The sequence below is a fragment of the Gadus chalcogrammus genome, chromosome 9 (genome assembly GCF_026213295.1).
Source record: "Gadus chalcogrammus isolate NIFS_2021 chromosome 9, NIFS_Gcha_1.0, whole genome shotgun sequence".
NCBI classification, from domain to species: Eukaryota; Metazoa; Chordata; class Actinopteri; order Gadiformes; family Gadidae; genus Gadus; species Gadus chalcogrammus.
This window is the reverse complement of record NC_079420.1, coordinates 19,495,140-19,518,276: the sequence shown is the minus strand read 5'-3', so window position 1 is coordinate 19,518,276 and position 23,137 is coordinate 19,495,140. Positions and strand designations below refer to the sequence as shown.

The 23,137-nt window shown below is 46.8% G+C and overlaps 3 protein-coding genes across 4 annotated transcripts in view; 1 reads left to right on the top strand and 2 right to left on the bottom strand.

Moving 5' to 3' along the window:
• The window catches only part of vwf (von Willebrand factor), a 28,959-nt gene extending 19,787 nt beyond the window's left edge, over positions 1 to 9,172 (bottom strand). The window contains exons 1-17 of the mRNA XM_056598586.1: positions 8,924 to 9,172; positions 8,740 to 8,779; positions 7,840 to 7,983; positions 7,437 to 7,539; positions 6,525 to 6,733; positions 6,016 to 6,137; positions 5,178 to 5,397; positions 4,879 to 5,001; positions 3,970 to 4,081; positions 3,529 to 3,575; positions 3,298 to 3,434; positions 2,861 to 2,999; positions 2,473 to 2,573; positions 2,006 to 2,201; positions 1,619 to 1,834; positions 1,040 to 1,286; positions 334 to 431 (exon numbers count right to left, since the gene is read on the bottom strand). Coding sequence (XP_056454561.1) covers positions 334 to 431; positions 1,040 to 1,286; positions 1,619 to 1,834; positions 2,006 to 2,201; positions 2,473 to 2,573; positions 2,861 to 2,999; positions 3,298 to 3,434; positions 3,529 to 3,575; positions 3,970 to 4,081; positions 4,879 to 5,001; positions 5,178 to 5,397; positions 6,016 to 6,137; positions 6,525 to 6,733; positions 7,437 to 7,539; positions 7,840 to 7,983; positions 8,740 to 8,779; positions 8,924 to 8,929 — 2,260 coding nt within the window. The 5' untranslated portion in view covers positions 8,930 to 9,172. The remainder of the gene's footprint in view (positions 1 to 333; positions 432 to 1,039; positions 1,287 to 1,618; positions 1,835 to 2,005; positions 2,202 to 2,472; positions 2,574 to 2,860; positions 3,000 to 3,297; positions 3,435 to 3,528; positions 3,576 to 3,969; positions 4,082 to 4,878; positions 5,002 to 5,177; positions 5,398 to 6,015; positions 6,138 to 6,524; positions 6,734 to 7,436; positions 7,540 to 7,839; positions 7,984 to 8,739; positions 8,780 to 8,923) is intronic.
• A 909-nt stretch (positions 9,173 to 10,081) lies between these two features.
• On the top strand, positions 10,082 to 17,252 carry LOC130388991 (CD9 antigen-like). 2 transcript variants are annotated; one of them, XM_056598641.1, is made up of 8 exons: positions 10,082 to 10,301; positions 13,059 to 13,161; positions 13,258 to 13,355; positions 14,093 to 14,167; positions 14,262 to 14,360; positions 14,531 to 14,620; positions 15,245 to 15,328; positions 15,419 to 17,250. In XM_056598641.1, exons 1-8 carry the CDS (start codon positions 10,233 to 10,235, stop codon positions 15,482 to 15,484), a joined length of 684 nt encoding a protein of 227 aa, XP_056454616.1. In that variant the 5' UTR covers positions 10,082 to 10,232; the 3' UTR covers positions 15,485 to 17,250. The 2 variants fall into 2 exon arrangements, with proteins under 2 accessions (XP_056454616.1, XP_056454617.1); XM_056598642.1 differs by lacking the exon at positions 10,082 to 10,301 and adding an exon at positions 11,326 to 11,915 and having other exon boundaries at positions 15,419 to 17,252.
• A 329-nt stretch (positions 17,253 to 17,581) lies between these two features.
• Positions 17,582 to 22,611, bottom strand: bbs10 (Bardet-Biedl syndrome 10). Its single transcript, XM_056598892.1, has 6 exons — positions 22,520 to 22,611; positions 20,667 to 20,788; positions 20,069 to 20,259; positions 18,685 to 19,713; positions 17,865 to 18,367; positions 17,582 to 17,592 (listed from the first exon to the last, which is right to left on the bottom strand). Exons 3-6 carry the CDS (start codon positions 20,257 to 20,259, stop codon positions 17,582 to 17,584), a joined length of 1,734 nt encoding a protein of 577 aa, XP_056454867.1. The 5' UTR covers positions 20,667 to 20,788; positions 22,520 to 22,611.
• Between the last annotated feature and the right edge of the window lie 526 nt (positions 22,612 to 23,137).

Genomic DNA, 23,137 nt, shown 5'->3' with positions numbered 1-23,137 from the left:
CTTCTAGACATGTCAACTTCTATCCTTGGTATAGTTATGTATGATAGCATAAAGTGATGTGACCATATTAAGGCAAAATACACTTTTGCCTTACACTTATACAGACTTATAATACAATATTTCATATTTACAGTAAGTAAACGTAAAGCAATAATAAAAAAGGGACGTTTCCAATCAACAACAGGCCACTATAGGAACACACTGATTAGCTTCATCCACTAGTGCGAATGCAGTGTTTTGGCAGCCTCATGAAGTGTCTGGTTTCCAGCCCATACTCTGTGCCGTCTCCACTCCAGAATGCGCCGCTGCATCCAGAATAACGATGAGACAAACCTCTAGATGGTGCAAAGTCATCATCATAGAAGAGGTCAGACAGCATGTTGCTGCTCATCTCAGCAGAGCTGCAGCTCATGGCACCGCTCTCACAGGTGCTGTGGGGAGCAACAGAGCCAGAAAATACACCGTCGAGATAGAACCATAGACAGTAGAAATCGAACCATATGCACCATAAATAGAACCATTTGCAGTAGAAATTGAACCATTCAAAGTAGGTTTGCATTGTATAAACATATACAGTAGAATAATACACAGCAATAGACAAAAACAAAACTATACACAACACAAATCCAAAATTGTGCAGAGATCCTTAAAAGCTTTTGTGTTCTGTACTCAAGCAGGGCAAGCTCTGCTGGATTGTCAACGGGTTATTGATGGGGAGAGGTGTACACTTTAGTAGAAACGGGAACACGCACACACACACACGCACACACACACACACACACACACACACACACACACACACACACACACACACACATGCGCACACACCCACGCACACACACACATACACACACACACACACACCCACACACACACACACACACACACACACACACACCCACGCACACACACACATACATACACACATACACCCAAAACCACAGACACCCAACACATGCGCACACACGCACACGCACACGCACACACACACACACACACACACACACGTCATGAACACAGGGTAGGCCGACCCGCTGACCATCGACTTTGGTGGTCGGCGTAGACGTCGCCGGGCTGGTAGAGCTGTCCGTCGTACAGGCAGCCGCAGAGGGCGGCGCTCACACACTCCCCGGCCTGGCTGAGGTAGAGGCCCGCGGGGCAGAAGCAGCCCTCCTCACAGGGGCGCTGGCCCTCGCAGCCCGCCTCGGCCGAGGACAGGGAGCGGCAGGTCCGGCCGCACGCGCTCCCGCACGCCTCGAACACCCGGCCCCCGCCGCACTCCATCTCTGGTGCACGGGGAAGACACGTGACGAGTTATCATGCATCGATCCCCCTCTGTTTTCATTGTAATGGTTCGCCCCCGTTTGATGCAATGTTTTTCAAAAAACATCTATAGAAAAATATATAAATATATAGATCATAAAACATTGATTTAGCTGCAAGCAAACTGTTCGCTATGAAGACTCTTATAAAAAGATTTATAAAAGAAAGGATTCAGCATGTAGTGAATAGATATGGGTCTATTTAAAGGTAGTAGTGCAGTATGAGTAGGTGCATGATGTGTGCCTATGCGTGGACCAGAGTGCATCATGGGTAGTCGTGTCTCTGAGCGCCGTACCGCAGAGCGCCGCCGAGCGCCACTCCAGTATCACGCCCCTGGCCGCACACATGGTGGCGTAGGAGGAGAGGGCGGAGCACAGGCACTCCTCGCCGTCCACACACGCACACACGTCATAGCGGCAGAACTTGTGGAAGGGCCCCGGGTTCACCAGGAAGTGACACGGCCGGAAGACCTCTGACATCATCGCCGAACACGCCTCCTCTGCAAATCGGACTACGGAAGAAGAGGAAGAAGAAACACACCCATGGAAGATGAGAGGTTGTCAGTGTGTCTGTCAGTGTGTCTGTCATTGTGTCAGTCAGTCAGTCAGTCAGTGTGTGTGTGTGTGTGTGTGTGTGTGTTTGTGTGTGTGTGTGTGTGTGAGAGAGAAAGTGGGTGTTTCACCTCTCTTGGGGTTGAGTGCACATGGGTCCATGTCAGGTCTGGCGATGGAGTCGCAGTCTGCGCTGATCCTCCATGATTGGCTGAAAGCTTGTGGGCCCGCCTCCACCAGTCCAGCGCCAGACAGGAAGTCATCCCCTTGGTTACCGTTGAAGTTACCACAGAGACCACAGGTGCGTCCCGCCCAGGCCAATCCAAGCTGGTGATGTCATTATTCACACAAAACATAAAGCAAATGTATCATGTTGCTGACCACACCAGCTAGAGTCCATCTCTGGGGAAACCTGCCTTGAATCTCCCACTTCATTCTGTATTGGAGTTTGTGCCTTCATGCAAGGGGACAGTCGAGTCGAGAACAAGGGAGTACATGTTGCATAGGACCACAAGTCAAACTCCCCTGTTGAGCATGCTAGAGGGCGGCGCCACAAGGCTGCCCACTCCTTAATCAAAGCTTTCATAGCCACGCCCACCTTCAGAAGCACCCTGCCTCGACCGTCCCAGTCCAGGTGGACATCATCTTCAAACCTCACACGAACCGCAGCCTGAACAGACCTCTGGATATGTAGACTACCTGCACAACAAAACACATAACACAGCATTTACATATCTTATGTGTACATTGTTCTCTCTAATAACATCTAGGTCTTCAAGATTAGAAATCTCTAGACAGACCACTGAATTGAATTTCTACTATAGGGTATTTATTCATTTTTTATTTTGTTGTCAGTATGTTTGTACGTGTATCGTATAATTGAAAAAAAAAATATATATATATATATAATAAGAAGAATACAAAATATGAATACAATAGGATGATAAGGAGGAGATATTACTTCTGCGTGTCATCCTCCCACGTACCATGATGCATTGGGGTTTGGATGTCCATGCCGTTGACGGACACCCCGCCGCCGTGCTTCAGCTTCACCTCCATGTTGTCCAGCGGCGCCAGGGTGAGGGTGACTGAGCGCGTGCACACGGCGTCCTGGTCGTCGGCACACTGAAGCACAGCATTGACATGATCGTATCGACAGCCAACTAACAGAACTGATGATACCAGAGTGTGACATCATGAGGTAGAGTCAACAGCGACTCGCCCATGGAAGGGTTTCAACCATGTGATAGGAAATGCTGTATAAAATAAGTTACAGCCGCCATCTTGGTCTTTCTTGACCAGGGATTATAGAATAACAAAGCAAAGTTGTTATCATTATTATGGAGCATCAAGATGGCCGCTTGCGATGTGCGTGACATCAGGTGAATCCCTCTAATACGATGTGGGTGTGCTGTACATCTACCTGGACGTTCTCCACAATGACAGAGAACAGTCCGTCGGTGCAGTCTCGCGCCAGCAGGTACTGGCACGGGCCGGTGGAGGTGAAGAACTTGTTGTCGAAGGTCTTGATGTGGGACTGCCCCATCACCAGGCACTCACCTGACAGGGGACAGGGGAGACTGCAGGTGAGAGCGGCTCGAGATGGGATGGACCAGTGGATGCATATCAGATATATCATCCTTCTTTAACTCACCCGGACAGCCTTCATTGGTGCATTCCCAGGAACCGTGACGACAGACGCTGGCCAGGAAAAAGACCCAAGGTAAATATAATGTTAAACCCCAGCATTGATGAATACTTGATTCTGACTGTTCAATAACATTCAAAGGGTGAGTATTATTTTTCAATAACAGGACATCGCTGCCTTTTTATAGTTCCGAATGAATACACTACAAATCCACCATCATGACAATGGTCCAATACAACAGATGCTTGGCACAGAACGACAAGTCAATAAAACCCAGTAATATTACAGAAAAGATCAGGAATTGACAGGAAATATACAAACACAGTTGGTAAATGTGGCACAGGCTGAATAAATCGCTCTGTACAAAGTACAGCCGCCTCCAAAGCCCATTGTGGTGTATCATTACATGTGATATGATATCATGAGGTAATACATTCTGTCACTGACCAGGTGTTGCACTCCTGTGAGATGGTGGATCCCGGGGGGAAATGCCGACCATTGTGGACACAGGAGCACTGGGACACCTCCACACAGCGATCGCCATCCAGCACCCTCCCCGCTGAAACACACACACACATACACACACACAAACACACAGACACACACACACACACACACACATACACACATACACACAGACACACACACACACACACACACATACACACACACAAACACACAGACACACACACACACACACATACACACATACACACAGACACACACACACACACACACACATACACACACACAAACACACAGACACACACACACACACACATACACACATACACACAGACACACACACACACACACACACATACACACACACAAACACACAGACACACACACACACACATACAAACACACACACACATACACACACATACATACACACACACACACACACACACACACATACACAGACACACACATACGCACACATACAAACGCACACACACAAACACACACATACAAACACACAAACAATAAAACCACACACACACACACGCCATTACTAAGGCAGTCCAACATCTTGGCTGGAAGTGGAGAGCACTTGCTGCAAATTATTGGTTACTAATTAGCGTTTCCAATGACAGTAAGCCAGCATCGTTCTTTTGTTCTCCTCATCCTCATCCAGTGAGTCCTGAACAGCTTTCTCTGAACAAAGACGAAACTATAGTGCTGCGACTGTCACTACACTTGGCATCAACATTTATACCGAAATAAATCACCAGGCATTCAGGTACTGAGTGTCTATGATTATATTCTGAGCTCTAGACTTTACTACTCCCTCGTCTAGGCTTTAGACGAGGGAGTAGTGCAGACAGACGTATAGGACAGACGGTATTGTACCTGGGCATGTGCAGCCGTCCACACACTGCTCCTTACAGACCTCCTGGATGTTCAGACTCTGGCAGGTGGTGGAGCACGACTTACTGCATGCACTGTACTGCATTCCTATTGGACACTTGGGGGCTGGCATGGCGCACGCACACACACAAGCGTGCACACACGCATGCACATACACACACCCAGGCACACACACGCACACACACACACGCACACACACAAATTAGGAATATTTGCCTGTAAAAAAATGTATGTTTTACTATCATTTGGACAACCATCAAGCTCCTCTTTGGTCGACTTACTGCACGCAGTCTCCTCTAGCCAACCGTCGAGCAGGACTCCGTGGGCGTGGCATGTACGGGCATACTCGAGTAGGATTGGACAGTGGCAGTCTGGCCCCTCCTTCTGACTACAGTGACACGCCTCCTCCTCGCACAGGGCCAGGAAGGCTTCAGGGGAGACCAGGTGGGCACAGCGCAGGAACACACTGGAGGTGTGCAGTATACTGCAGCTGGACATGATCTACACACACACACACAAGTTACATAAAACACATATATACACAGGCCCATGGACAGAATACATGACCCTGGCGTGAAACAACAGCCTGGCCCTACGGCCCAACCACAAGGGGGGGGGGGGTCTACATGAAGCTATCCTGGGTAGGGCCTGATGGAACTAGGTCAGTGATGGGTTTGTTGTGCTGAGAGAGATGAAAGTAGAGTTTAGAAAGTATAAATTCACAGTGTTGAGATGTAAGCCTCAGTTGCTTCTTGAACCAAATCCAGATTGCATGTTCGATTGACTCAAATAGTTTGACTATCATACTTCATCCATCATCTGAGTCTAAACTTCATCAAAGTAGAACACCTCTACGACGACAATGACAAGATGAAATATAGTCAAACAAATGTTGTGTTTCCACAACATCGCTTGTAAGAAATGTTTATTGTTTGGCTTAGCTTGTCTGTGGAATTTACATTACCATTTAAAATAACCGCTGAATAAAGACAATGGACAGGTTTGCAGGAACAAAAGCGAAGAAAAAGAATCACAGGTCAAGTTGTAATTCTGTTAATGATGCAGATCTGATTCACACTGATTATAATTAGTTCATGAAGGCTGTGTGTTGCCACCTACTGCTGCTGTGTCTTGGGTACTGTTACAGGATTGGCTGGGACGAGGCACACGTTGACAGGACTGCTCGGGCCCTTTCACCGCCCAGGAGTTTGCGAAGTCATAACTGTCCTCTGTTAGAAACCCTGAAATAATCAACCACATCAAAACTTAATCTCATTCCCACCCAGGGTGTTTTTTCCCTTTTATCATTTCCTGTTGCTCCGCCATCTCACTTCCTGCTGCTGAGTGCTTAGTCGCTCTGTGACTCAGATCACTTCCTGAAGACCACTACTGACGCACTTAATCAATCTCTGACCCAAACAGACAGACACACACACACACACACACACACGCACGCACGCACGCACGCACGCACGCACGCACGCACGCACGCACGCACGCACGCACGCACGCACACACACACACACACACACACACACACACACACACACACACACACACACACACACACACACACACACACACACACACACACACACACACACTCCTTTTCCTGTTGTTGTTCGTACCTTCTTGAGCAGTGTATTCATCTGCAGGCTGAGTGTTGAAGTTGCCGCAAAGGCCACAGGTGCGGTTGGCGTGGTGTCGGCTGAGGCTGACGGCGATGTTGGCCGCCTGGTCGATGGTTACGGTGAAGCCAAACTCCTCGCTCCAGAGCTTGTAGGAGCCCAACTCTGTCCCCACAAACACGGTGTGAGACGCATAGGGAAGGGGAAGCCTGTGGGGTCACACACACACACACACACACAGACAGAGACAGAGGGGTACATCAGATCTTTATCTATCAGTTTCTTTATTGACTTGCAGCCATGCAGACACACAGAGAATTGAGTCACACATCATTAAATCTGCACTGTGTAACTTTTCTAATGGGGCAATTTACTCCATAGAAAATATCAACGTTTCTCAAGAATGAAATGGATTAAAACAGCAAAGAACAACTGTCGTGATGATATATGATAAAAGCATAACTGTAGCAACAACTCAACCCAGAGGTTGAGTTGTAGCTACGCTTATAGCTAAAACTGTAGCTACAACTCAACCTCTGGGTTGAGTTGTAGCTACGCTTATATAGCTATAACTGTAGCTACTACAACTCTTATAGCTACACTAAGTTACACTTAAAGCTATAAGTGTAGCTACAACTCAATCTCTGGGTTGAGTTGTAGCTCCGTGAAGGAGCAGGAGGAGCTTTTGCGTCTTGCTCCAGGAGGCCTACAGCCGGGCTGCAGTCAGTAGCTCCGTCCTGGGACTCTGAACGTCCCAGCCACTACACTGTACACCTCTTATATGTCCCACTTCAAGTGTAGCTGGTCCAATAAGGACTGCATGCTTTTGTTGTTCTCAGCCTCACCTGTCGGTCACTGCGGATCAGATAGAGTGCTGAATGACTCAATATAGAAAATTGCTGGCGTGTTCACCCTTTGTTGCCCTGGGACAGTCTACCGTCGACGGACAGGCGCAGCTCGAAGGCGTCCCCGAGGAACAGCGTGACCCCTGTTCTTCTGCCGTCGATGAAGTCACCTGCGGACGCAACGCGCAGGTGAGTGACCCATACAGCCATGCAACTGACAAATACGTTCCTTAAATGTTTAGCAAATTTTTTGATGGAATTTATACATTTTTCGGATGGATTCATGAATTTTCAAACACAAAATACAAGATGGGTTGATTTTGAAATGAGAGACAAAAAAAAAAACTTCTGTTCCTCAGATTCTTGATCGAATCTGTGAGTGTTTGTGCGTGTGTGTGTTGTGCGTGTGTGTGTGTGTGTGTGTGTGTGCTCATGTTTATGTGCGTGAGGTTTGGTGCTTGACGTCTCACCCAGCAGGGTGTAGGACCGCCGACTGCAGTCCCCGGCCAGCAGGTAGCTGCAGTCCCCGGGGAACTCGTACACCACACCGTCAAAAGTGTGCACGTGATGCCGTCCGAACAGGCTACAGCGGCCCGACATGCTCGACACACATGCTGCACCCACACACACACACACACACACACACACACACACACACACACACACACACACACACACACACACACACACACACACACACACACACACACACACACACACACACACACACACACACACACACGTACAGAGACAGAAATAACAGTCTCCATTTTAAATACAGTGGATTTATTCCAATTCAACTAACTAGAATAAAATGTAACTTTATTTTCCCCATGGGGATATTTCTTCTGCACATGTATACTGGCCGAAACCTTTCAATGTCTATGAATATAGTGGTTATACATATTATATACATACTATGAATATAGTGGTTACACATATTATATTCACACTATGAATATAGTGGTTATACATATTATAAACATACTATGAATATAGTGGTTTTACATATTATATACATACTATGAATATAGTGGTTTTACATATTACATGCATATTATGAAAATAGCAGTTATGCATATAATAAACATCTTATGTCTACAGTCTTACCTCATATTTTAGGCATTTCATGAATAGTCTTTAATCATATTTTATACATATTATTAGTATTATTTAATTGTTATACATATTATGAATATATTAATACTTTTTTTGGAGTATAATCTTTGTCTGAACGTATGTTGTTTTTTTGCAAAATGTCAATTAGCTGGTGTTTTCAACCAAAAATAACGTTTGTAACAGATGTGAGTATTAATTGTGAGTATTATGTGTGAGCAGTAAGTGTGAGTATTTGTCTCATCCAAACGTACCAGTCAGATGCAGGACGACCAGTAGCTCTGGCCACCAGCCCTGTGCAAAACAAAAGACACTTACATTGAAACAACACAGAGTCCGTTGATAACTCCTGCTTGGAAACACTGCCTCTGTTGATAGTACTAAATAACACAGGATTTACAATAGACTGAGAGATCCTCAAGCTGCACAAAAGGTTACCGTCATGATGCTGGATGCAGCTTCTGGTCCCAGAGACAAGGCGGGTCAGGAGTAAAATCAGCTCCAGCAGGTCCAGAGATTCTCTGCAGAAGGTCCAGCTAGTCCAGACGTTCTCTGTAGGAGCTCCTCCACCTTCAGAACATTGTGATGAATGTCCCGGGTTGCCCGGACGGGCTAGATAAAGGCAAATGTGTGTGCACTTTTTCTTTGTTCGGGAAAAAGGTTTTGATTGTGTGTGTGAGTGTGTGTGTGTGTGTGTGTGTGGGGGGGGGGGGGGGGGGGGGGGGGGGGGGGCGTGTGTGTGAGAAAGATTGTGTGTGCATCTTGTGTGTTAAGGTTGTGTTTTTATGCATATGTGTGTGTGGTGTGTTTGCGTGTGTGCGTGCATGCAGGTGTGTATGTGTACGCGTGTATGCTAGAAATGTTCTTTAGCTACCACTAGCCTGCCAGGTTAAGCAAAGCAGACCACCACATTTAAAAGTTCATACCGCTTCCCTCACCCCCACACACACACATAGAACAATGGCAGGATATGTCCACTGATGGCCTGGCTGAGTGATTCGTCTACACATTATACATGAGTGTCAAAGCCAACCCAAACATCTCTTGTGGAAAACACGAGAGAACTGGCACACACAGGCAAACAGATGACTCACCCACTGAGAGCTTCACACAACCTGCAGGCGCCACGCTAGAATAACTAGCAGGAGCATCGGCCATTCAGAGAGAGATGTGGCAACAGAAGTTATTGTATTAGGCCATTGACTGTAATGGACTTAAATAAGGCAATGCTCGTGCACTGTATCCATTCGTGTGTGTAATCTGCCCACTCACTTAACTCTCTCAGACAGGTTACGTCACTGCACTTGCTGGCGTCCTTGGCAACTTTAAAATGTGATTTGGTGTTTGTACAGCAGGCGAATGTGATGTGTTGTTTACGATTAGCATGACACAATTTGAATGAATGATCACAGATAGAAGGTCATTCCCAAAATAAGATGCGTATCACTGCAAGAGGAATAAAGAAGTATGAATGAAAGAGAGGATCAGGCCAAAACAAAATGTTGTAAACATGAACAGAACAATAATGAATGAAAGAATGCAATGGAGATGATGTCCCGTTATCTCGTGGCTCTGGGGGCGGACCGCTAGACGCGCGCACGGCAGTGAAGCGCGCATCAGTGGAGGAAGCGAGAGCCTGCACGACCGGAGCGCAATAAACCGCTCTGCATACTGATATCTTTAGAGGCTTTTGTGAGCCGATTGAACAGATAATAAAAAAGCAGAGAAGCACTGCTTGAGTTTAGTCATGGCTGCGCTATCCGGAGGAGAGATGTGTATCAAATACCTGATGTTTGCCTTCAACCTCGTATTTTGGGTGAGTGTAAAAGCATATCGATAGCCCTGTCGATTTGCTGCTTTTGATAAAAGCATTACGAGTATTTCTGTCATGTGTGATTGTGACTACATTGAGTGTGCGCGAGTCGATAGCCTCTATGTATAGCTCCGCGAGGCTGGATACGCTCGCGTGTGAGCGAGCATTTGTGCGCATGAATCATTCACACTGGATCTGCAGAACCGACCGCGCGACTGTCCCAGATGCATATAATGCACGGCATAGATAGCCGTACATGCCGTCATAATAATAACTCATCGAAACGTCGACGCCTGGCGGCTGTTTGGTAACATTGTTGGAGGATTTGTATCTCCGTCCACGACCAGACTCGCTATTAGCCAAATGCGTCCCGTCCTGCTGTATAATCCCCAGTGGCCGAGTGACCCAATTCCGCTACTTATTTTGGAGTTTGCGCGTACGGGCATCTTAACTGTCCCCTACCCTAGGGAGCGAAAATGGTTTGTTTATCCGTACTAGATGGGCGTTGTACATTCTGATGTCCGTTGGAATAATTAGAGTTTTGCCGTCACGTGATGTTGAGTTGCGCATGTGCCAGGTGTAGGCAGCGACTATGTGTAGGCTATATTATATATATATATATATATATATATATATATATATATATATATATATATATATTTCTATATGAGTATATATATATATATATATACATACATGTATATATACACACATCATATACATGTATAACCACCTAAATATATATCTAGTGTTAGTGTGTGTAGTGTCAGATGTCTGCAGTCTGTGCTGCTATAAATAGTGAGTGGGAAATGAACGAGGCACTTGTTATTACAAGACAGTTAAGGCTCCTCTTTATGCCTGCCTGTATGTATATGTGTGTGCGTGTGTATGACTGTGTGTGTGTGTTCGTGTGTGTGTGTGTGTGTGTGTGTGTGTGTGTGTGTGTGTGTGTGTGTGTGTGTGTGTGTGTGTGTGTGTGTGTGTGTGTGTGTGTGTGTGTGTGTGTGTGTGTGTGTATGTGTGTACACGCTCTTTAGATACACGTGTGTATTGTATTGCATGTGTGTGTGTGTGTGTTCACCCTCTTAAGATATGTGCTCTTAAGACACACAAGAGTATCGTATATGTGTGTGTATTGCCTATGCAAGTCTGTGCATGTGTGATATTGCATAAAAAATTACTAGGTAATCAGCTGACATTAAAGTTCCCAGCATGCCTGCACCTGCCTGCACCTGCCTGTGCTCAGACGAACATACACACACACACACACACACACACTTTATAGATGGGAATCCTGTCAGACAGCGAAGAACACAACAACAACTGAATGCATCAGGTTGGTTTCACTCTACTGCCTGGCTCATGAATGGTCCACAGTTCAAAGGTGTGGAATTACAACAAGAACAATCTTATCTTTGAACCTGCTTGGCGGAGGGATTTCTCCTCACCTCACCCACCTCGGCTCGTACTTTCACTTCCTGGAGATTGTAGCGTGTGGGATAGTTAGTGCTCGTAGCCAAGCTCTTCGTGTGAACCCCTGGAGCCCTGAACATGGCCCTAACTTCTGGATATCAGTGTCTGAAATATCTCATGTTTGCCTTCAACACCTTGTTCTGGGTAGGTTTAATTTGAAATGCTCTGTCTCTCTCTGTCTCTGTCTCTCTCTCTGTCTCTCTCTCTCTCTCTCTCTCTCTCTCTCTCTCTCTCTCTCTCTCTCTCTCTATATATATATCTCTCTGGTATCTCAGTCGTCTCTGTGTGGGACCATGGGGCACCGGTAACACGGACTACACATGGAGGGAAGCCAGATTAGGTTTTAAGTGTTAAAGCAAAGTTACGGATTGCACCATAATAGGAGAATATTTGTCACGTACCCACACACACACACACACACACACACTCACACTCACACACACACACACACACACACACACACACACACACACACACACACACACACACACACACACACACACACACACACACACACACACACACACACACACACATACAGTTCCCACTACAAGTTATACAGGTCAATCATTTATTTACTGGCTAATTATTTACTCTGTGTGTGTGTGTGTGTGTGTGTGTGTGTGTGTGTGTGTGTGTGTGTGTGTGTGTGTGTGTGTGTGTGTGTGTGTGTGTGTTTGTGTGTGTGCAAACTGTGCATGCATGCGTGTGTGTGTGTGTGAGAGAGAGAGACAGAGAGAGGGAGAGTTTTCTCTCAAATACATACATGCAAGGGAGTGTGCACTGAGAATATAAAGTGAATGTGAGTCCATGCAAAAGCATGCTCCATCGCTGAACACATCTATGCAAATCTTAGGTAACTGCATGGTATTCTGTGTGGTGACGGATATAGAAGCCAATGTTGTTGGTGTTAAGCCCGGCGCCTCCCCCACACTCCACACACACTTGAGTAGAGTGTAGCTCTGTTGTAATGGAAAATAAAGAGTCTAATGTATTGTAACTAGGGCACGTAGTACGTTTAAAATGTACTGTCATTAATATTCATTAATTGAATGGCTGTTGTGATCATTAGTTATTGTGTTTTATTTGTTTGCAAAACAACAATGTAAATGGAATAAGAAAATAATATATGTATATATATAAATTATTCTTAGAGTTGTTCTCTTGTATTTCATATTTTCCTGTGCGATGTGGTCTGTGTCGGTACACAGACCATGTTAGACGTCTGGATGATGGAATGAACTGAGTGCTTAGGACTCAGTATCCTCGTGTCTGTTGGTCTGTCAGCTTGCAGGAACGGCTGTCCTGGGCGTCGGGCTGTGGCTGAGGTTTGACTCCAAAACAAAAGGCTTGTTTGAAGGAGCCGACTCTCCGTACCTCTTCTACACTGGTGAGTTGCTCTGGACCACTGGAATGGGTTTTGGTAAACATGAGTGAAGTCCCATGTAGAACATTTCCAATGTGTGGTTGTGTGTGTGTGCGGCAGGTGTTTACATCCTGATAGGAGCTGGAGCTCTGATGATGGTGGTGGGTTTCCTGGGTTGTTGTGGAGCCATTCAGGAGTCTCCCTTCATGCTGGGACTGGTAAGTCGAACAACGTACGGGGCATCAATGCTTGTATTGGCAATGCAAAACTGGTTTTACGTCTTCAAACCAACAACATCGTCTGTTGACTTTAATACCTCCACTAAATGCGACAAAAACTGTCAAGTTAGCTCCCAGCTCAACATGTTTTTACAACTTTAACTACTACTTTGTGAAAAAAAAACCAGTGTCATGTTGTGTCTTTCCTCGCTGGTCTCTGAAGGCCAAAGCCAGTCAAAGTAGGGTTTGTCTGTTTCCTGTTTCCAGTTAGCCTTCTTTCTCCCTGTGTGGTTAATCTTCTTTCAGTTAATCCCTCAGTGGGAGGAGCCTAGAGAAATTGGGTGCAGCTCCGGTTAAACCGACCTTACTTGTTACATGTTATTGGCTTGTATATTAAGGCACACATGATCAAACACAAGTGCTATAGCTTTCTCTCTCTGCTCCTCTCAAACACACACACACACATACACACACACACACACACACACACACACACACACACACACACACACACACACACACACACACACACGCACACACACACGCACACACACACGCACACACACACGCGCACACACACGCGCACACACACACGCGCACACACACACGCACACACACACACACACACACACACGCACACACACACACACACACACACACACACACACACACACACACACATCTAAAAGTAAAAAACTGTACTGGTTGTTAATGTATGACTGCTATGTTCGTTTCAGTTCTTCTTCTTCCTGCTCATCTTATTTGCCGTAGAGGTGGCAGCAGGAATCTGGGGGTTCTCTAACCAAAGCAAGGTACCGCTTACACACGGTACCCAAAGTCAGCCATCCAACAAAATATAACGTCATTACCTCATGCTGAGATTCTGTCCTTCTTGTGGTGCTGTAGATAGTGAACGACATAACCTCGTTTTACATGGAAACATACGACAACTACAGCAAAGGAGACGAGCGCCTCAAAGAGACACTGCTGGTGATTCAAACCGGGGTGAGCCTTCTTTGTTTTGACCAAAGAGTCACTCAATATGAATGGATTCTCTAAAAAGTGAGAGTTCAACTTCAGCTTCGAAGCTATGTTAACACTCTCAAAGCTGAACCAAACACATCAGGTCAATGAACAATGTGTGTGTGTGTTCATGTGTGTGTGTGTGTGTACAGTTGAGTTGCTGTGGCCCAACTGGAACAGTCCCAGAGTCTGCCAAAGAGACATGCCCCCCAGGAGATTTGTTTGATGAATTAATAGCTAAGGTAAGACTATCATTGTGTGTGTGTGTGTGTGTGTGTGTGTGTGTGTGTGTGTGTGTGTGTGTGTGTGTGTGTGTGTGTGTGTGTGTGTGTGTGTGTGTGTGTGTGTGTGTGTGTGTGTGTGTGTGTGTGTGTGTGTGTGTGAGTGTGTGTTTTTGTGTGTGTGGGTGTGTGTAATGGATGCCAACACATTGAAGGACCCTGTCTAACAGACGGATTAGGACTGTCAAAATCTTTCAATATATATAGTTATCTATATATATTTATATACGGAGAGAGAGAGAGAGAGAGAGAGAGAGAGAGAGAGAGAGAGAGAGAGAGAGAGAGAATGAGAGAACATTAACATCACACATGACACAAGACATCTCAATGCAATTTATAGCAGTTACATACAGACATAATTTGCACCGCAGACAAATTACCAACACACATCCCCCTCCCCCTTATCCAATTGTGGTGTAACTATGGCAACAGTGCTGTAGCAAAACCTTTGGAGGACCGCGGGCTCACATAGTCTATCGTGGATGTTCTGTGTGTGACATAGAGAACGAAGGGGACAAGAACATTAAAGATAACCGAATAACAAACGAGACACCTTGACTGAAATGAGCTGTGTTGATCCCCCAGAGCTGCCTGGATGCCATCGACGAGGTGTTTGACTCCAAGCTGCACATCATAGGAGGCGTGGGCATCTCCATAGGCATCGTCATGGTAAGACTCGGGCGCGACCTCCCCGCCCTGTCTGTGTGTCTGTCTGTCACCGTGGGGGCCTCTCTCACCGATGCCTCTCCTCCTCCCCAGATGTTTGGGATGATCTTCAGCATGCTCCTCTGCTGCGCCATCAGGAAGTCCCGGGAGGTGGTGTGATGAGAACCCCCCAACCCCCCCACCCCGACAACCCAATGTGATCACGACTGCCCCCCCCACCCCCTTCCACCAAGTCCCCGTTAATGTTGCATGATGTCATCTTTAGGGTCCCAGGACTGCCACTGCCAATAGGTAGGCTGACGGTTCCGACCTCGCCCATATTGATGTGTCACGTGGCTGTGACCGTGGGGTGGAAAGGGTTAATGGTTGATCAATCAATCAATTCATTGGAGCTGTATATTGCCAAAATGCTCTGACTTACCTTCCTGGACTTGGTACAATGTGGTTGGTCCAAATATATATGACGGACATCATCCGTGAGAAATGTGGTACAGAAATAACACGTCATTTGTGGTTACTTGATGAAAAATTGTTTTGTGTAACGTTAATAATCAAAACAAAGCGACATACAGTCGTATTGTTTTCTAAACATATTTATATTTACATTTTATTGTGGCTCACCCATGAGCAAGGAGAATCAAGGCCCAAGGCCAAAAATAAAACAGTCATAACAAATATATATTTTTGTTAACTCCGCTATTGACCACCATTTCATAATGTTAGACCCAATATACTTTTTTTTTACTCAACTATATACATCCCGTCTTGATAATGTCCGGTTGTGAACCGATAACAGTAGTTTCTTTCCTCTGGAATATTATTAAGTGTCTTGTTTAGGAATACTTACCTCCTTACAATTTTCCTTACAGCTTAACACTCCATCATCATATTCTCCTCACAATGGATCGCCTTTAAGTCTCTGACTCATTTTGTTTGTTCTTTTTCTTTTATTTGTGATAGATTTGTAAAGATGTTTAAGGTACCTGCAGTTTGTGGAACACATGCTTGATCTTTTATAATGTCCTTCGCATCTCAAAGTGATGCACTGATTCATGCTGTATGCACTGTATGAACTGTTTGCGTGTGTGTGAGTGTGTGTGTGTATGTGTGTGTGACAGAGAACCGGTGTGAAAAAGCCAAATAAACGAAATCCACCTTCTTCATCTATATGTGTGCTGAATCTACCTTCTGACCTGAAACTGAAGCAAGTCAACTCTATCCTCCAGTTTCTTGGATAGAACTTACACTTTGATAATATCGAGGATTTATTTATGCGTTCAGAGTAAAGGTTGCGTTCCAAGTTTGAAAACATTTTGAGGAACTTCTCATATAAACAGGAAAGTAACCTGCTGGCGTCTCCTGGGTCTGAATCTCCTTTCTCTGTTTACTCTTATCTTTCTGACTCACTCCATCAGTTTGTTCCAAATTAAGAACAAAAGAAAATTCACAACACTCACATCCATCAAAGCACACACATGGAATATTAGTTAAAGTCTCCTAATGAAGCCCTTGCACGTCTTTGGTTGTGCGTGTCTAGTTGTGCGTGTCTGATCAAACTGGCTTCTGAGGAAAAATGACTCAGAATTCCCTTCAAGAAAATCTTCAGTGATTGGTTAAAGGCTCCTCTGATCACTGAAAGGAAATGCTGATTGGGTTGATGACAGTTGGGCATTGTCCTGGTTCGACTCAGTAGCCCTCCTAAAAATGTTGATAACACTGATTATACAGGTCCACTATATATTTTTGTGTCGGAGTGGTTATGCTGTTGATACAATAGCTTGTCAGCTCTCCAAGGGAAGAAGGTAGGAGGCAGAGATAAGAGAAAGGAATGTTCACATGACCTAGGGGTCTGCCGTGAACAGAAACACACAGGCCAAGATCAACACACACACACACGCCTGTTCTGTACCCAACGGCGATAAGATGCGTAGTCAATATAAAAAAACCTTAGAAAGGTCAGTCACACTTTTGAAAACATAGATTAGACAAAATACTAATAAATGACATTTATTGTCCGAGAGACATGATATAAATACATGTATTGAAAACAATTACAAAATGGCTTAACAGAAAGAAAACAATTGTATTCAAAAAATAAATAATTATAAACAGATGCATACTTTGCAATTTAAAGTTTGCAGTTATATTTAACGCTCATCATCTTCATCATCATCATCATCATCGCCTGTGTCCTCTGGTGAAGCAGTTGCGCGTGACGATTTGTGCAAATGCAGCACAGCATCAGCACGCAAAACACTACACAGACACTGGAGAACAGCCAGAATCAGCCGGTATTTACAGGAGACCGACTCGAGCCCCGCATCTGACGCATGGGGGGGGGCACCAGGGCTCTGTTCAGCAGCAGCAGGGGAGACACGAAGTCCAACACCACCACCACCACCACCACCACCACCACCACCACCACCACCCCCACCACCACCACCACCACCACGACGATCACCCCCACGACCACCACCACCACCACCACCACCACCACCAACACCACGATCACCACCACCACCCCCCCCACCCCCCCCACCACCGTCACACTGCAGCGCCGTGCTGTGGCTCCTACCCAGGCTCAGTGTCTGGGCCTGCAGGAGGCGCCGGGGCCCCTGGGAGTAGACGTGTCTGGGGACGGTCAGCAGAGCGTCCGCCAGCAGCCGGCACGGAACGGGGACGCCGCCGGGCCCCTGGCCGCCGGGCCCCTCGCCGTGGCGCATCAGGGCGCGGTGCAGCAGGAACTCAAACTCCCCGCCGGCCGGGACGGTACCCCGCGGGTCGAGCGCGCCCTCCCGGGATGGGCCGTCTCCGTCCGGGCGGCTCTGAGCGTTCTTCGGGTGGCGTGGGTGCGAGGGGGCTCCGGGGCTGGCGGCGTGTTCGTCTTCTGTGGCGCGTTGCCATGGCTCCCACATGGCGAGGAGCATGCGCAGCGCGTCCCGGACGGCGCCCGCCCCCTGCTCCGCCTGCCCCTCCCCCGCGCCGCACAGCACCAGGCTGTGGGGCCGGACGGCGGCCCCTGGGAACCCAACGTGGACGTACCTGGGGGACCACGAGGAGAGTGGAAGTACATGATTCAGTTACAGAAAATGATTGAAATGATGTCAAATGAGGAAGTAGACCATAGGAACGATCATACAATGCAAGAAAAACAACACTCCTTTATACATTCTGATCTGATACTGATGGGTGGAGGTCAAATTAAAGTGAAGATATGAGATAGAAGTATCAATAATCTATTCAAATAAAATAAATGAGGACACTAGGTGGTGTCCAGACACAGTGCACAGAGCTCCTCCTTTTGGGAATGTGTGTGTGTGTGTATGTGTGTGTCTGTGTGTGTCTGTGTGCGTGCGTACCTGTGAGCCCCCAGCACTATGGGTTTACAGAAGCTCAGCACGCCGACGTGCTCCCGACCGACCCGCCCGCACTCTGCGGCGGGCGTGGCGCCGCTCAGCTGGGCGAACAGCGCCAGCTCCTCCTCCTCCACACACTCCACCACGCCGAGGCCGGCGCGGCGGGCCGCCGCCAGGGCCACCTGCGTCTGCCTCCCCGCCGAGAGCAGCAGCGTGACGCCCAGCCCCCGCAGCCGGCCCACCGCCCCCTCCAGGGACCGCTCCGCCCAAGCGCTGTACTTCAAAACCCCTCCCTCGGGGTCCGCCGCCTCCTCCTCCGCACCCCCGCAGCCCCCGCCCGGACTTCCCACCTGCAACACCGTCCCGCTCAAAAGTGTGTTTGGCTGCAGCGAGCCCCCCGCGCCGACCAGCGCCACGGCTCTGACCGGCGGCTGCTCCCGCTGCCCCGGCTGCGGTGGGCGCGGCGGGACGGCGAAGTCCCGGTGGATGACCTGCCCCTCCACCAGGCGGGACCCCCCCGCGGGGAGGCCGCACACAGCGGTGTGCAACGCCCCGAAGTTCCTCTCCAGGAGGCGGAGGGTGAGGGCCGGGGGGTCCGCGGGGGGCCTCCAGAGGGAGATCAGGTCGCGGGTCAGTCGGCTGGTGAGCTGGCCGTGTGTGCGGCCGAGCCGCGTGTAAAAGAACGTCGCCAGCAGTCTCTGAAGGGGACAAGGGTCACCGTCAGAGGGCGGCGGAGCTTCTGGGTCTCTGTGCTTGAGTCCGCTCTCCCATGAAAGACTGGCGGTGTGAGGGACCACCCCGACGAGGATGACCTCGGCTAGCTCCTCCAGCCCGAAGGCCAGCAGCTCCTCTGCCGTGCGTCTGGCGCCGGCGGCTAGCACGGCAGCTCTGTTCGTGTAGACGTGGCCGCCGACGGAGCCCTTGCTGGCCGCCGTTTGAATCCCTCGCAGCAACGAGGCCAGCAGTAGGATGAAGGTCTTTGACCCGTCCCCGGTGTTCTCGCTGTGTTTCCACACACACTCCACCACCATCCTGCAACACGCACAGCACAAAGAGCTCAATCTTCAGTTCTCAGGATAATATCATCAGAACTTTGTCTATTGATGATCAAGGCATTGATGTCCTCGTATACCGTTTGATTAAAAAGTATTTTACCAAACTCACTTCCAGTGAATATTTGGCGTAGCGTCATTAATTACCATGTCAGCTCAACGATGCCTACATGTAAACTGCAGACAGGTATTGAACCTATAACCATTCGGCTGGGAGATAAACAGCCTATAAGCTCTAGATTAGAAGACCTATCCTGCTGTAGTAAATATGTTAACAGAGAACAGTAAGTGACAGGGGAAGCGGTAAAGAGAAACTCAAGGCTCATCTTGTCTACCTAGCCAGTGGGTGGTCGAGCCGCAGTGCTGTAAGAATTTGTTTCCCACTGCGGCTCAACATCAGCTGTCCCGTATCCCGAGTGAAGAGCACCTGGCCGCCTTCGGGTCCAAAGCTGCGGAGAATGACCGCCTCCAGCACACACACGGTCTGCACCACATGTTTCAGGTGAAGGTGCTCTACCTGCTGCATCTAGAAAACATAGAATTACAATCAAAATAGAAATGGCATGGTAACATGTTGAACGTTTCAATGGTGAATATATTTTAATGGTCATTTGTGGAGCAGTTGTACATGTTGTTTGTCAAATCGTAAACAGTACTAAATATGTGCATGTCGTAGTACGGCGGTATTTTTGCCGTTCAGTTGCATTTTATCTCATGTCAGATTTTGACCGTTTTTGTTCATCAATTCAGAAGTAAAAAGAATGTGGCGAACATATTTCCTGAGTTTCAAAGCTAAGCTGGGCACGGTAGATAGCTTGACCATTGTACGGGAAACACACGTTTTATTAGAAGGGTTAAGGTGGAATGGTTGTACGCTTCAAAAGCAGAAAAACATTACGTATGAATAAACTACCAAGAAAATAGATAAATCACCACAGATCTGGCTTCATCGAATGGGTGAATGTCGCTTGGTTGTGTCTGTCTCGTCTCCTAGGAACCATGCTTCTTCGATACTTTGCAGGGGGATTTGAATGCGAACGTGTCATCGTCGCCACCTAGTGCACGGAGGTATGAACAGCTTGTTTGCAAAGCATGTGCATGGGTAGTAGATAATGGGTAAAAACACCAGATTAACAACTTTACCAGCGATACTGTATAAAGAGTGATGCTTACCTTCTTTTATAAGATAAAATAGAACAATTTAGAACCAACAGTCTTATTTAATATTTATATTTGTAACAACATCATATGCAAAAAGATAAAGACATTTAGTTTTGTGTAAATGTTTTCCATGTAAAGAATATTCAGTTTATATTTTTTTCCAGATATAAATTTACATGTGAAATCACTGGAATCTATTTCCAGTGATATCGTTTTGCAATTTACCAATTGATAATAATAAAAGGATATGTTTGCGCAATATTGTGTCTCTTATCAAAATAATGTTCTTTCTAGAATTACAACGATATTTTAACTTTTGCAAAGTAATATATTAAGATATTGATGATATATACATTGTTATATACTATATTAATGGTCTTATTGAAACAAACCAATTATATCTAATTACAAGTCCATTACATTACTGTTAATTAATTATTAATTGTTAGCTCATAACTGTATTAAATCATGGTAAATGATTGTACCTGTATTGTAAAGTGTTCCCCCATCTGTAAATAAACCATGTCTATTACAAGGATTATAGTTTCAGGTGTCTTTTTACAAAGGTTATTTAGGTCTCTCCTCCTCCTCCTCCTCCTGCCTCTCCATCCTCAAGGTGAATAGGGCGGGGCCAGAACCTGATCAGTGTGGTGCTGCAGAAACCACATCCTTAGGTTCTAATTCAGGCAGCATCATCTATACATAGACAATATGAGACAGGACGCAGCGAGAGCCAGATGCTCAACCTGGCGGGGTGCATGCGAAACACGCAGACACACGCACACACATACAAACACACACACACACAGACACACACACACACACACACACACACACACACACATGCAGACCCACGCACACACAGACACACACGCCACACACACACACACACACACACACACACACACACACACACACACACACACACACACACACACACACACACACACACACACACACACACACACACACAAACACCCACAAACACACAAACACACGCACATACAAACACGCTCACTTACATACATACGGACGCACTTACGGAAGATCACACACACACATACACACGCATAGGCTTTTTCACGTCTGGATGTAAATGTCCTCTCTTGCTGAACTTACAGTATGCTCACAGACGCAGACACAAACAAGTGCAGGCACAAAAACACATACACACACACACACATACAAACATGCTCAAACACACACACACACACACACACACGTATACTCGCACACATACAAACACACACACACACACCCGCACACCTACATACGGATGCACCAACGAAGGACATACAAACACAAAAACAAACAAACACACACACACACACACACACACACACACACACACACACACACACACACACACACACACACACACACACACACACACACACACACACACACACACACACACACACACACACAAACACCACGCACGCACATTCGAACACGCTCACTCACATACATACGGACACACTCACGGGAGATCCAACACGCACATATACACACACTTTTCACGTCTGGATGTAAATGTCCTCTCTTGCTGAACTTACAGTATGCTAACGAGCCTTTAAAGAGCGATGTCACTACAGTAATGAATATTGATGAGTGGATGGGGTCACCTCTGGGTCTTGGACAGAGGTCATGAGAGGTGGGGCGTCAGAGGGAATGACCCGTCGCAGGAGACCTGAATGAGCAGAAAGGAACACACATACACTCAGTACACAATGGCATCTACAACGCACAAACATTGAGATACACGTGCACATACACACATAGAAATTTTATCTGTTCTACTCACGCTCTCTCCCACACACTCACCTCCCCTCTCTCTCTCTCTCTCTCTCTCTCTCGCTCTCTCTCTCTCTCTCTCTCTCTCTCTCTCTCTCTCTCTCTCTCTCTCTTTCTCCCTCTCTCTCTCTCGCTCTCTCTCTCACTCGCTGTATCTTCTCCACCTGCTCTGGCGTGGAGTTGAACCTGGTGGGAAGTAGAATCACAGGACTTCATTTGTCGCCTCGCTCCCTGTCATCCACCTCTCCTGCCCTCTGTACGCCACTTGTCTGTTTCCACTCTATCTCTCTCCTCTTTCTCTGTGGAGGTTAAGGACTAGTTACCGGTAACCCCTGACAACGGACTAACAGGTATGGTTGTTTATTTAGGTGCATCTTTACCTGTACTTAAAATCAGTTACATAAATAACATTTAAATTAAGATGTTCAAATGTTAAATACTGTAAACCT

Bases quoted from the DNA above. Each gene is read 5' to 3' on its own strand.
- bbs10 (XM_056598892.1), bottom strand. From the start codon at position 20,259: ATGCAGCAGGTAGAGCACCTTCACCTGAAACATGTGGTGCAGACCGTG. The intron at 19,714-20,068 runs GTAGACAAGATG...TGCGTGTTGCAG, and splicing joins CTCGACCACCCACTGGCTAG to GATGGTGGTGGAGTGTGTGT. The intron at 18,368-18,684 runs GTACGCACGCAC...GTGGTCCCCCAG, and splicing joins ATAGTGCTGGGGGCTCACAG to GTACGTCCACGTTGGGTTCC.
- LOC130388991 (XM_056598641.1), top strand. From the start codon at position 10,233: ATGGCTGCGCTATCCGGAGGAGAGATGTGTATCAAATACCTGATGTTT. The intron at 14,621-15,244 runs GTAAGACTATCA...TTGATCCCCCAG, and splicing joins TTGATGAATTAATAGCTAAG to AGCTGCCTGGATGCCATCGA. The intron at 15,329-15,418 runs GTAAGACTCGGG...CCTCCTCCCCAG, and splicing joins TCTCCATAGGCATCGTCATG to ATGTTTGGGATGATCTTCAG.